At 32.4% G+C, this 12,712-nt stretch overlaps 3 protein-coding genes across 3 annotated transcripts; all 3 read left to right on the top strand.

Moving 5' to 3' along the window:
* The first annotated feature begins 3,778 nt into the window (after nucleotides 1-3,778).
* On the top strand, nucleotides 3,779-6,245 carry LOC9313832 (serine/threonine-protein kinase STY17). The gene is made up of 6 exons (XM_021026347.1): nucleotides 3,779-4,252; nucleotides 4,349-4,481; nucleotides 4,613-4,808; nucleotides 4,877-4,998; nucleotides 5,073-5,231; nucleotides 5,309-6,245. Exons 1-6 carry the CDS (start codon nucleotides 4,092-4,094, stop codon nucleotides 5,642-5,644), a joined length of 1,107 nt encoding a protein of 368 aa, XP_020882006.1. The 5' UTR covers nucleotides 3,779-4,091; the 3' UTR covers nucleotides 5,645-6,245.
* Nucleotides 6,246-7,424: 1,179 nt separating this feature from the next.
* Nucleotides 7,425-9,958, top strand: LOC9313831 (serine/threonine-protein kinase HT1). Its single transcript, XM_002877717.2, has 6 exons — nucleotides 7,425-8,040; nucleotides 8,442-8,577; nucleotides 8,742-8,937; nucleotides 9,019-9,140; nucleotides 9,219-9,374; nucleotides 9,451-9,958. The coding sequence occupies exons 1-6, from the start codon at nucleotides 7,814-7,816 to the stop codon at nucleotides 9,775-9,777; spliced, it is 1,164 nt and encodes a 387-aa protein (XP_002877763.2). The 5' UTR covers nucleotides 7,425-7,813; the 3' UTR covers nucleotides 9,778-9,958.
* A 96-nt stretch (nucleotides 9,959-10,054) lies between these two features.
* LOC9312111 (putative FBD-associated F-box protein At3g50710) lies at nucleotides 10,055-12,508 on the top strand. The gene is made up of 3 exons (XM_002877716.2): nucleotides 10,055-11,511; nucleotides 11,595-11,723; nucleotides 11,831-12,508. Exons 1-3 carry the CDS (start codon nucleotides 10,654-10,656, stop codon nucleotides 12,122-12,124), a joined length of 1,281 nt encoding a protein of 426 aa, XP_002877762.1. The 5' UTR covers nucleotides 10,055-10,653; the 3' UTR covers nucleotides 12,125-12,508.
* The last annotated feature ends 204 nt before the right edge of the window (nucleotides 12,509-12,712 follow it).

The raw sequence follows: 12,712 nt of genomic DNA, 5'->3' as shown, positions 1-12,712 counted from the left end.
CTTTATCCGATTCCGATGCTCCACTGAAAGCTGCAGTTTGAAACCCAAATCGAACATCCCTTGAAAATGATTTTCCGTTTCAATCTCATGTGTTACAAACGGTGAAAACGAAGGTGAGCTCCGTCGACGATCGAATTTTGGTTTAGAGTTGTGGATGAATGAGATATTAATTGATTCCATCCGTGTTTAAGATTAGAGCCATTGGGTTTCCAAGGCATCATACCCATAGGGTTTAGATTCCTTCAATCAAAACTCGTTTAATTGGATTTTGCTGCAACTCATCGGAAGAGATTGGTGGTGGACATGTAATCTGAGTCGGAGGCGAAGGAGACGATATTGATATAACTAAAAGTGATGGTTGATAGATTTGACAGAGATTGTGTTGATAGAGAAGCCGGGGACACCGTTCGGTGAGAAGCAAGAACTGTCATTGTTGGAAGCTCTGTCGCGGCGAAGAAGACGATGGGTTGTCATCACCATCAATTGAAGAGAAGGGCAAAATCGTCATCTTCCTCTCTAACAAATACTCATTTTTATAAGTCCATATAAAAATTCTGTTTTTCAAATTTCTGGCCCAACAAATGCCCATTTATGTAATAACTCCATCTAGTAATTCGTAAAGATTATAAGAAATCCAAATGTAACAAACGAAATAAGGAGCAGGACCAGCATTAACTTGTAAAACATGTTGATGGTTTCACAGCTTTTGTAAAACACTAATCTCATTTATATTGAACGACTAATGCTTCGAAAAAATTAAACTAGCTTTGAGGGTGAAAATAATACAATACTGATGGGCTTTTAAATCTCGACCCAATCTAATTAATAAGCCCATATGAAGTCTTGTTTCCGTTTCAAAGGTCGGAAAGTGTTAAAATTTAGGAGGAAGGAAGCTTCCTCCCCACGCTACTCTTCAATACCGTTGAGAGTGTGTCTCTCTCTCTTGTGGCCATTCCTAAACCAAAAAAGAAATAAAATTTGAGTTCCATAATTCTCGAAAATTTTCTTACTTTGCTTTTGTCACCTCGAGAAAAGTTTTCTTTGTTTTCTTATGTGTAAAAAAAAAAAAAATTATTAGGGGTTAGTGGTCAAAAAAAAGAAGTCTAGAAGACTGTTAAATGCGCAAGTCCTTGTTCAGGTATATCATGAATCCCTTCCCTAAATGTATTTTTTGTTAATTTGATTGATCTTTAGATATTGTATATGTTGGAGTTCTTAAAGTATAATTTTTTTTACTCATCTTTATAATTTTGAAGTCCTCTCTTCTTCATTTCGCAGAGTTGTATTTACTTCTTATAATTACAATTCTTTGTGGTTTTCTGATTCACTGAACGAAGTGGACATAGCATGACGAGAATTGTGTGGATTTCTCATGTTTCATATATACACAATTATATATTGTCGATGTAGTTCTTTTTAGATGGTGGTTATTCTGATTCACTCATCTAAGTTCGGTAACATACTTAATCTCATCATTGTAATATATATACAGCAATTAAATAGTGAATTCTAATTGAATCGATCATTTAACACTTATTATGATTTTGTCAGTAATCGAATACACTTTTTTTTGTACATCGATCACTTTTACTCAATTTCTATTTTTAGTAAAGAGAAATAGTACGATTAGGTGCTACGAGATCGATTTAATAATAACAAATTTTATGGTATTTAATATTTCTATTTCAGTAAGTACATTATATATATATATATATATATATATATCAACCGAGTTTTAAATCCATTATTAAATCGATCGATGAATATTTATGAAGTTTTTGTCATCGATCGTAAAACCCTTTTTATTTTTTTGACATCGATCACCTTTAACTTAACTGATTATTTATGGTATTAAAAATCGTTGTATTTCAACAAGTACATTGTAATAGATATATATCGATTTAATGTGTGTGGAATGAGAGAATTTGCCAGTTGATATTTTTATTTCACAAAAAGTTTTAATGTGTGTGGGATATTGATATCATTACATCTTTGCATGTACAGATGTTAAAATTTTAATCAATCAAAGATAGAGAAATCTAAAACGGTCTCCCAAAATATCCAAAACGTAGATTGTGGGATTTAGCTATACACTCCAGCGCAAATTTGAAAATCTTTTCACCATATGATAAAATGGATAGCTGTGATATTGCAAATTGAGATGTCTTACTCGGTTTGAGATCATCATTGGCTATGAGTACATTTTGTTTGTAAACTATAACCAAAGCTAGATTACTAAGTTATGATGGTTGCATGATTATTTTATCTTATCTTTAATAATAAAAATAGAAGAAACATACATTATATACATTATAAATTATTAGAGGCGCGTCAGGCATAGGAAATGTATGGGACTCCGACTCAGTCCAAAATTTACTAGTTAACCAAAATAATAAAAATTGAATCAACTATTTTACATTTTTATTTACTTTTACGTCAATCATATTTTTATGGTAATTATAGGAGTTGGTTGCCGAGATTTTGTTTGAGTTTTCGGTTTTAAATGATGTTGGATGTAAAGTCGTAAATTGAATGCATTTTTAATTTAAAAGAATTAATCGTTTGTTTTATTATTTCCAAATTTTTTAGTTAAGAATTAAATAATTAATTTTTAGTTATTTTGGTATTTGTGATATATATTATTACATGAATTTGAAAATAGTATGATTTGGCGTTATGAAATCAATTTAATAATAATTTAATTTATGATATTAAAACTGTTCTATTTCAATAATTACATTGTAATATATATACAACAATTAAATATTAAATTATAATTGAATCGATCATTTAACACTTATTATGCTTTTGTCAGTGATCGAAAACACTTTTTTGTACATCGATCACTTTAAACTCAATTTCTATCTTTAGTAAAGATAAATAGTACGATTAGGTGCTACGAGGTCGATTTAATAATAACAAAATTTATGGTATTTAATATTTCTATTTCAGTAAGTACATTATATATATATATATATATATATATATATATATATATATATATATATCAACCGAGTTTTAAATCTATTATTAAATCGATCGATTAACATTTATGAAGTTTTTGTCATCGATCGTAAAACCCTTTTATTTTTTTTGACATCGATCACCTTTAACTTAACTGATTATTTATGGTATTAAAATCGTTGTATATCAACAAGTACATTGTAATAGATATATATCGATTGAATATTAAATCTAGATCGTTTTTAAATGTTTTTGTCATCGATCGTATAACATTCTCTTTTCTTGACATTGATCGCCTTCAATTTAACTGCCTCACTTTCTATTTGATCATTACAATATAGTATATAATAAAAATTAGAAATTGATAAAAGTATATAGTAATTCCATTTTTACTATATGAAAACGAAGCTCGTGAAGTTGATTGATAAGAATCTACAAAACCGTCTAAACACAATTATGAAAGGAGAAGATGAGAAATACTCAAGGGTACTACAAGTTTGGTTTACATCATAACAACACCAATGAGATAATCTTCTTTTTAGTTTCTTTATAAAAAGTTTGTATTTATTTGTGTATATATATATATTTTTTTAATATAATTTAACATTAGATTTTAGAAAAAAAATCCATTTTTTACCACTTTTCTCGTGGTATACATTTGTGCACGTCATGCATAAAGTTTTTTCGAAAAGAGTTGCATATATTTTACATATCGGGTCCACATATATTTGTATATGTATAGAGTAACGGTTATATGAAAGAAGAAAAAGAAAGTTGTTAAACATATTTATGAAAAAATTTACTTAAAAGATAAGATTACAAGAAAATCATGACATGTGGTGGTGAATAAAAAAATTACTTAAAGAGATAAGGTTAGTAACGAAACCAGGTCATGCAATTCATGCTAATTGGGTAAATATATTTTTTCCCTTTTTTACCATTAATTGTCAATTAATACACATGAAACAAAATTCATTTTTTCCTCTCCCACATGACCGTCCATTTTTAGACCACATAACTCTTAAAATTACAGAATTACCACCCACATTTTGTAGTACTATAAATAGGTGCAAACACTTGCTCTTTCACTCATCATCCTTAGTCTTCACTCACTTCCAATCTTCAAAATGGGAGCTCGAATGATTTTCAGAAACTATCCTTCTTACAATGAGTCCGACGTCGAGCCATTCGATTTCAGTATCAGCAAAGAATTGCTTCTACACCGAAGCGATGTCCTAGTGGGAGAGATGATTGGAGAAGGAGCCTACTCCATCGTCTACAAAGGATTGTGTGTTTCATCTCTCTTATCTTATATTGATGAATTTAAATGCGTTTAATTAATGTAAATCACTAACTTTCATATGTTCTCTATAATGATTTATAGGCTAAGAAACCGATTTCCCGTGGCGGTGAAGATAATGGAGCCGAGTAATTCTTCTGTAAACAAAGCGCGCGAAAAAATGTTTCAAAAGGAAGTTCTATTACTATCCAAGATGAAACATGACAACATCGTGAAGGTAAAAATTGACAAAAATATATTATTTATATTGGTGTTTTCAATATTAATGTTATAATAATGAGAAATTAAACATTTTTTTTTTGGAAAAGTAAAATAAAATAAATAAACATGATTATTGATGATGTGTAGTTTGTTGGAGCTTGCATAGAGCCAGAATTGATGATAGTGACCGAACTCGTTGAAGGCGGCAATCTTCAGAGGTTCATGACAAACTCTCGTCGGGATCCTCTTGATCTAAACATGGCACTAAGCTTTGCTTTGGATATTTCTCGAGCCATGGAGTTTGTGCACTCAAATGGCATCATTCACCGTGATTTAAATCCAAGTAAATATGCTCCATTTTTTACACATTAAATAGAGAAACAAATTTGATTATTTGGTGTACTTGTGTAGGGAATTTGTTGGTGACCGGTGATCTGAAACATGTAAAACTGGCTGACTTTGGAATTGCAAGAGAGGAGACTAGAGGTGGCATGACCTCCGAGGTTGGGACGTATAGGTGGATGGCTCCTGAGGTAATGATTCGTTTGAGTAAAATCTTATATTTCGAAACATATAAGTTAAAAGATTTTCTGTTTCGTAACCACAGGTATGTAGCCGTGAGCCGCTGAGAGTTGGGGAGAAGAAGGAATATGACCATAAGGCGGACGTATACAGCTTTGCCATAGTATTATGGGAGCTGGTTACAAACAAAGAACCATTCGCTAGCGTGATTAGTAGCCTCGTTGTTCCCTATCTTGTTAGCAAGGTGGTAAAGTCACACATCAATTCTTTTTAACTTAAAAGGGACAAGGTTTTAAAATGTTGGATATCATTTTTTTACAGGGTCGGAGGCCAAGTCTGGAGAATATTCCGGATGAGATTGTGCCTATCATTGGATCTTGTTGGGCACAAGACCCGGATGCGCGTCCGGAGTTTAAAGAGATTTCGGTTTTACTGACAAACTTGCTAAGAAGTCTGAGCTCAAACAGTAGTATTGACACAACACTACCGGATGAGGAGCCTTATGACGATGAGATGGAGGATTCGGAGACCCGTCCTCTGCTTCAAGAGTACCGTTGCAAGGTGAAGAAACCTAAGGAGAAGAAGAAGAAGAAGAAAGTGATGAAGATGAGACTTCCTTTCTCTAAGAAGTTCAAGGCTTGGTTGTACAAGCCATGATCATTTTTTTGTGTTTTCCATAAAAAAAAAAGGGAAAAGTTGGTGGATTGAAGGAAAGGACAAGACTGAAGATTCTGTTAGTGAATTTGTTCTTTTTTTCTTCTTTGTGTTATAATTATTGTTATTTCTTTTCTTTTGTTGTTGTTGTTGTAAGGAAATTTTTCCTAAAGCAATGAATTCCCGTTCTTCTTTTCATGGACATTTCAACTATTTATTTTTACAGAAAATATATCCTTGTGGCAACTATATATGTACTGACGAAATCTCAAGTTCGTTTTGGTAAATGTAACATTTTTTATTAGAAATGATAATCATAGTAAATAACAATAGATTGTTGAGGGTAGCTAGTGCATTTGTCTACAAATGATTGACTAATTCATTTCTCCCTCCTTCTCTCTTGCTAAGATTTTATTTATATTGATAAAGTTAAATGCGTTTATGTAATAATCTGTAGCTTTGATGTGTCTACAATATTAGATGGATAATAAATATTGAGTATATATTAGATGCCGGGACCGGATTTAGGTTGAGTTTTTGGTTTTAGAATATGTTAGATATAATACAGAATGCGGTTTTATTTGTTACTTTTAGTTATGAAGAACTAGTTGATTGTTATATATTATCTGCATAATTCTTAGTTAAGAACTAAAAAGGTTAATTTTATTTTTATTTAGTTAGTCCTAAGAAGTTGGTTTAAGATAAGAACTAAAAGGTTGATTTTATTATTGTCCTTCTTCTTCTTCTTTTTAGTTCTTAACCTTTTCTTAAACTCAAACAAGTTTAAAGTATTGCATTCGATTCTCCTTTTCATTGAAATTTCAATATATTGTTGTGGTAAGTACATATCCATTAAATGAATCTGAAGTTGGTTTTGATAAATTTAACTAGTAAATGACAATAGATTGATAAAGGAGGGTACACATTGTGTGGTATATGTCTATTCGCAAACCCTACCTTTATGGTAATTATAGAGATATGTTGCTGAAACCAAATTTTAGTTTGAGTTTTTGGTTTTAGGTGATGTTGAATGTGAATACGATCATAATAACATTAATGTACCAGATCTCATCAAAACTCCGCTACTAAACATATATACTTGGAAAAGAGTAGTACTAAGATGGATGACCTCAAGAAGTTCTCATATTGCATTCCTTTCACAAGTTTGACCACAAAAAAAAGATGATGTTGAATGTAAGATTGATTGCGGTTTAATTTAGACTTTTAGTTATAAAGAACTACTTTCTTTTGTTCTATTGTCAACACAATTTTTAGTTAAGAACTAATAGATTAATTTTTATTGTGGTAATCGTAATATTGATATTTTAATGATAAAACAGAGAATAGTACGATTAGGTTATACGAGATCAATTTAATAGTTACTTAATTTATGATATTGAGACCGTTATATTTTAATAAATATATTTAAAAGGTATATCTGTTGAACATTAAAACCAATATTAAATAGACCGTTTAACATTTTTTATATTTATATCATCGATCGTTTAACACTATTTATTTTTATTTGGTTGCAATCGATTTTAGTTTTAAGTTCGCCACTTTCTATTTTATCACTAAAATTATTGGTGATGGAAAGAATATTGTTTCTTAAAAAATATATGTAATAAAAATTAGAAAAATATATAATACTTTTATCTTTTTCTTACCATTTTCATTTAACAAATCGGATAGAAATTGAACTCTTAACTCCTAAATAATATCTAGAAGGAGAAACGGAATATATATTTTTCAATTTTTAGATAAATTTAGTTTCCCTATAGGATCCACATATATATGGTATAGTTAAAGAAAAAAAGGCAAAAAGAACTGTTAAACATATATACAAAAAATTACTTAAAAGAGAAAGATTCTAAGAAAACCATGACATGTGGTGGTGAATAAAAGAAAAAATTTACTTAAAGAGATAAGATTTATTTTTCAATTTTTCCTATATATTCCCTTTCAAGTTATAATTGTCAATTAATACATAACAATATCTTTCATTTTTTAGTCCCTCTAATTCCACCGGAGTACCGGGCCCTATATTTTCCTTAAAAAGACGATTCTTGAAATTACATAAGTACCCCCAAACTCAACACTAGTATTTCTATATAACCCAAACACTTTCACAGTCTTCTCACTCATCTTCCTCACTCGCTTCTAGTCATCTAAATGAAATATCAACAAATGTACCAGCGAGCTCCAACAATGGCCATTGCCCCGACGATGATGCTTTATCCGAACTACCCTTTTTTCATGTCAGCGTTTGGCTCAGATGACAATGATTCTGGTGACCATTTCGATTTCAATATCAGCAAAGAGTTGCTTCTCAACCCTAAAAACATCATGCTGGGAGAGATGATTGGAGAAGGAGGCAACTCCATCGTCTACAAAGGCCTGTGTGTTTCATCACTCTCTCTCTTTTTAAGATTTTATTTATTTTATTTCTTATAAATCTTTGAAAAATAATTTATTAGGTTTTCTCCAAACAAAATTTGCTGACTTCTTGTTTCTTTCTAGTTTCATTTCAGTTTTTTTTTTTTTTTTTAATTCTTTAATATCCGAAACAACTGTAAAAAATTAACTATATGTGAAGTTTTGGTGAGGCAACCTAACTTACCTAAGGACCAAAATCTATGTCAAAAGGCAATCATTAGATCTACTCCACAATTTGGAGTGAATTAATTAATCTAATGTTGCGTAGAAACATTAATAGCAAAATCTGAATCTGCAGTTCCATAAGTATGAAGTGTTTTTGCTAATCACTAGTTTCATATATTTTCTCTAATGATTTATATAGATTCAAAGGCACTATGCCTGTGGCGGTGAAGATAGTGCAGCCGAGTAAAACATCTGCTGTAAGCATTCAACACAAACAACAGTTTCAAAAGGAGGTTCTGCTACTATCCTCGATGAAACATCTCAACATTGTGAGGGTAAGTATAAAAACTAATATGTAAAAATCATTTGAAGTTTCAAACAAAAATAATAATTTGGTGTTTTTAATATTAATGTTACGATAATGAGTAATTAATCATGGGTTTTTATGTTACAATAATGAGTAATTAATCTTTTGGTGTTTTCAACATTAATTGTACAGTTTCTTGGAGCTTGCATAGAGCCACAATTGATGATAGTTACCGAACTCGTAAGAGGTGGTACTCTTCAGAGGTTCATGTTGAACTCTCGTCCGAGTCCTCTAGATCTAAAGACGTCACTAACCTTTGCTTTGGACATTTCTCGAGCCATGGAGTTTTTGCACTCAAAAGGCATCATTCACCGTGACCTAAATCCAAGTAAATATACTCCATTTTACACATCATCATGTCTTTTAGATAGTGAAACAAGTTAATTGTTTGTTATCGGTGTTTGTGTAGGGAATGTTTTGGTAACTGGTGATATGCATCATGTGAAGTTGGCTGATTTTGGACTTGCAAGAGAAAAGACTGTAGGTGGCATGACTTGTGAGGCGGGAACATATCGATGGATGGCTCCTGAGGTAATTAATGATTCTTTATAGACTAAATCTTCTAATTGAACATATAAAATTTCAAGATTTTATATTTTGTATCCGCAGGTATGCAGCCGTGAGCCACTCCTAATTGGGGAGAAAAAACACTACGACCACAAGATAGACGTTTATAGCTTCGCATTGATTTTCTGGTCGTTGCTCACTAACCAGACACCATTCTATGGGATGGATGGTATTTCTATTCCCTATTTTGTGAACCAGGTAAAAGTTATATACAAATCAACAATCTTGACTTAAATGGAGAAGATTTTAAATTGATGGATCCTTTTTTTTTCAGGGCATGAGACCAAGCCTAATTAATATTCCTGATGAGGTCGTACCAATTTTGGAATCGTGCTGGGCCGAAGACTCAAAGAATCGTCTTGAATTCAAAGAGATTACTATCTTCTTGGAAAGCTTGCTAAAAAGACTCTGCCCAGAGAGTAGTAATGATGATATAACGGTAACAGACGATGAGGCTTATGATGATGAGATAGAGGAATTGGAGACCACTTGGCTGCTTGGAAAGCGCTATATCAAGCTGAACAAACCTAAGAAGAAGAAGGAGAAAGTGATGAAGAGGATACTTCCTTTCTTCAAGAAGTTCTTTTCTTCAAAGTGGTGAAATCCATATGATCACTTTTTGTGCTTACCCATAGAAAGTTGGCAGATTTAAGAAAAGATTGTTTGTTTTATTTTCTTCTTCTTTTGGTTTTCTTGTTATTTTGTTGTTGTCGTTGTTGTTTCTGTTGTTCTAAGAAAAAGAAAAAAAAAAGTTTAAAGCAATGCATTCTCATTCTTGTTTTCATGGTGAAGACCACATTCCAACTCCTCGCCTTGGCCAAATGATAGAGAAAACCATTCGGAACAAGATCACGGCTCGGAGAATCAGAAGTACCAAGACCTCCTCATTATTTGGTTTTCTATTCGAACTTAAGATTGTAAACAAATGTCAAAATTTTCACCTTCAAAACTGAAGCACTTGATGTAACACTGGATTTTTTTATGAATAAATTTTACATTCATTCAAAAAAAAAAAAAAAAAAACAGTCCATATTAAAATATCTATAGAACATCGTCCATCATGCTAATCACCGAATTTTTCTAGATACTTTCAACGCAAAGATTATTTATTCTTCTCTCCAATATTCGTTTGAGCCTTATATACTAAATTTGGGCCATTACCGTTGAGCCCAATTTCCCTTTTTGGTTTGTTTTATTTTGATGACGTACGGAGCAAACACACTTTCACCACCTTCTCTTCAAAGTCAAACTTCCAAATCTTCCCTCATCATCTCCTTTTGGTGTGAAACAGAAGGAATCAATCTCATGTAAAACTATCTGTCTTTTTTTTTTGGGTTTTCTTCATGGTTACTCTTTGATTTTGTTAGGGTTGTGATTGATTCGATGGGTATTTGTATTATTGTTAGTTTTGTAGTAATCATCACATACATCTTTGTTTGAATCTTGAAAGGTTTTTGAGTCTATAAGTGGTTTCCATATGGATAGGATTAGTAATCTGTCTGATGATTTGCTTTTGAAGATTTTTTCATCACTTCCTACCAAAGATGTTGTCGTCACAATGCTTTTGTCAAAACGCTGGAAGTTTCTTTGGACGATGGTTCCAAAACTTCGTTTTGACGATGAGTTTGAGCTTGATCCTTCCTATTACGGGAGATTTCTCAAGTATGTAGACAAATCAATGGTATTAAATAGGGCTCAGGTTCTAGAAACTGTGAAGTTCGACGTTGGTCCTTGTTGCAGCTCTGAAGATATAGCAACATGGATCAGAATTGGAATGGTTCGCCATATGCGTGAACTTGAAATATCCCATTGTGAAGCATATTTCAGGGAACATAGGTCAATCAAACTACCAAAGAGTCTTTATACATATGAAAAACTCGAGGTCTTGAAACTCGCTTCTACGGTTGTTCTGAATGTTCCTATCGCTGTTTGCTTTCCATCCTTGAAATCATTACACCTTGTGTGTGTAGAGTACAAAACCAAAAAATCTCATCGTAGGCTTTTATCGGGTTGTCCTGTTCTTGAAGATTTGGTTTTGGACAAATCTTATAACAGTTTCCATGTGCGGTCTTTCTATGTAGAAATACCTACTTTACAGAGATTATCTATTCTTGATACATCTGGAGAACTGTACGGTGACTTTACGTTTGTGGTCAATGCCCCGTCTTTGAAGTACTTCAACTTTGTAGATTTCTATGGCGACTTGTGTTTGAGAGATACTATGCATGAGGTGGTTGAGGCGAATATTAAAGTCATTTACAAAAACCCCAAGAAGCTATTAGGACCTCTTAAATCAGTCAAGCGTCTCTCTTTATGTTTATCTGCTTCGACAACGGTACGTAACCAAAACCAAACCTATGTTTTCTTGTGATACACGACATTTGTATTGTGCTTATGTTTCCGAGAATCTCTATGCAGCTTCATAACCATATGGAGTTCTATCAGCTAGTTCATTTGGAGTTATGTGGAGACGCTCTAATGTGGTGGGATCTACTTACTTGGATGCTCGAAAGTTCTCCTAAACTACAAGTTCTCAAGCTTTACAAAGTATACATTTAATTTGACCTAATGCATTCAGTTTCTTTCTTCCCTTTTTTCACTTTCTTGAGTTCTTGTTTTAAAGTTCTAATACACTATAATTTGTATTCTTTTAGTGCGAGTGTGAGGAACACGATTACTCCGAAGATCCAATAGAAGATCATTGGGAAGAACCAAGTTCCGTTCCTGAATGTTTGTTGTTCCATCTCAATATTTTCGAGTGGAAATATTACAACGCAGGAGAAGAAGAGAAGAAAGTGGTGGCGTACATTCTAAAGAACGCAAGACAGTTAAAGACTGCAGCTTTCTCTGCTCCATATTTGTATCCGAAGGAAGAGCGTTCGTGGGAACTCAATGAGTTGGTTTATATGGCTAGAGCTTCAAGCTCATGTCAGCTTCTGTTGGACTGAGAAAATAATGTAGTAGTCTTCTTGCCTTTACATGTGCTTCAAAGAAAACTAGAAGCATACATTGAAGCACATGTAAAGGCAAGAAGCATGCTTTTAACTTTGTTAAAAGATAAAACTTTGTTAATGAGACAACAATCTATTTGTAATTAGAGGGTTAACTTAACTGATTTAATCCTTCTTCGTGTATATATGTTTGGAAATTTTAGGCCTACATTGAGATAAATGGGCTTATGAATTATGGCCGAAGCCCCCAAAATAATTATGGACTATTTCCATCATAATAATGGCTCGTAATAAGAGATTTTAAACCGGTATTAGTGTTGTCCTGTCGTGATAATAACACGTCACTATATCGGTATTATCATAATGGTCCTACGATACGATTGGCACAGCAAAAAATCTATCGAATATCTAATCAAATCAATGGTCAAAACTCGAAAGGTAAAAAAATTTCAATATCCCACCGAAAATTGTAGCAAAAAACAAATGGGACCCTAGACTATTCAAGATTTGGAAAGAGTTTCTATAAAAAGAAGTAAATCTCACTCTCTTAACCAATTCCGATTAAAGAAACCAAAAGGAAAACAA

The sequence above is a fragment of the Arabidopsis lyrata genome, assembly GCF_000004255.2.
Source record: "Arabidopsis lyrata subsp. lyrata unplaced genomic scaffold ARALYscaffold_5, whole genome shotgun sequence".
Lineage (NCBI taxonomy): Eukaryota > Viridiplantae > Streptophyta > Magnoliopsida > Brassicales > Brassicaceae > Arabidopsis > Arabidopsis lyrata.
The sequence above is the reverse complement of the archived record's forward strand: the minus strand, read 5'-3'. Positions and strand labels throughout refer to the sequence as shown.

Bases quoted from the DNA above. Each gene is read 5' to 3' on its own strand.
- LOC9313832 (XM_021026347.1), top strand. From the start codon at position 4,092: ATGGGAGCTCGAATGATTTTCAGAAACTATCCTTCTTACAATGAGTCC. The intron at 4,482-4,612 runs GTAAAAATTGAC...GATGATGTGTAG, and splicing joins AACATGACAACATCGTGAAG to TTTGTTGGAGCTTGCATAGA. The intron at 4,999-5,072 runs GTAATGATTCGT...TCGTAACCACAG, and splicing joins ATAGGTGGATGGCTCCTGAG to GTATGTAGCCGTGAGCCGCT.
- LOC9313831 (XM_002877717.2), top strand. From the start codon at position 7,814: ATGAAATATCAACAAATGTACCAGCGAGCTCCAACAATGGCCATTGCC. The intron at 8,938-9,018 runs GTAAATATACTC...GTGTTTGTGTAG, and splicing joins TCACCGTGACCTAAATCCAA to GGAATGTTTTGGTAACTGGT. The intron at 9,141-9,218 runs GTAATTAATGAT...TTGTATCCGCAG, and splicing joins ATCGATGGATGGCTCCTGAG to GTATGCAGCCGTGAGCCACT.
- LOC9312111 (XM_002877716.2), top strand. From the start codon at position 10,654: ATGGATAGGATTAGTAATCTGTCTGATGATTTGCTTTTGAAGATTTTT. The intron at 11,512-11,594 runs GTACGTAACCAA...ATCTCTATGCAG, and splicing joins GTTTATCTGCTTCGACAACG to CTTCATAACCATATGGAGTT. The intron at 11,724-11,830 runs GTATACATTTAA...GTATTCTTTTAG, and splicing joins AAGTTCTCAAGCTTTACAAA to TGCGAGTGTGAGGAACACGA.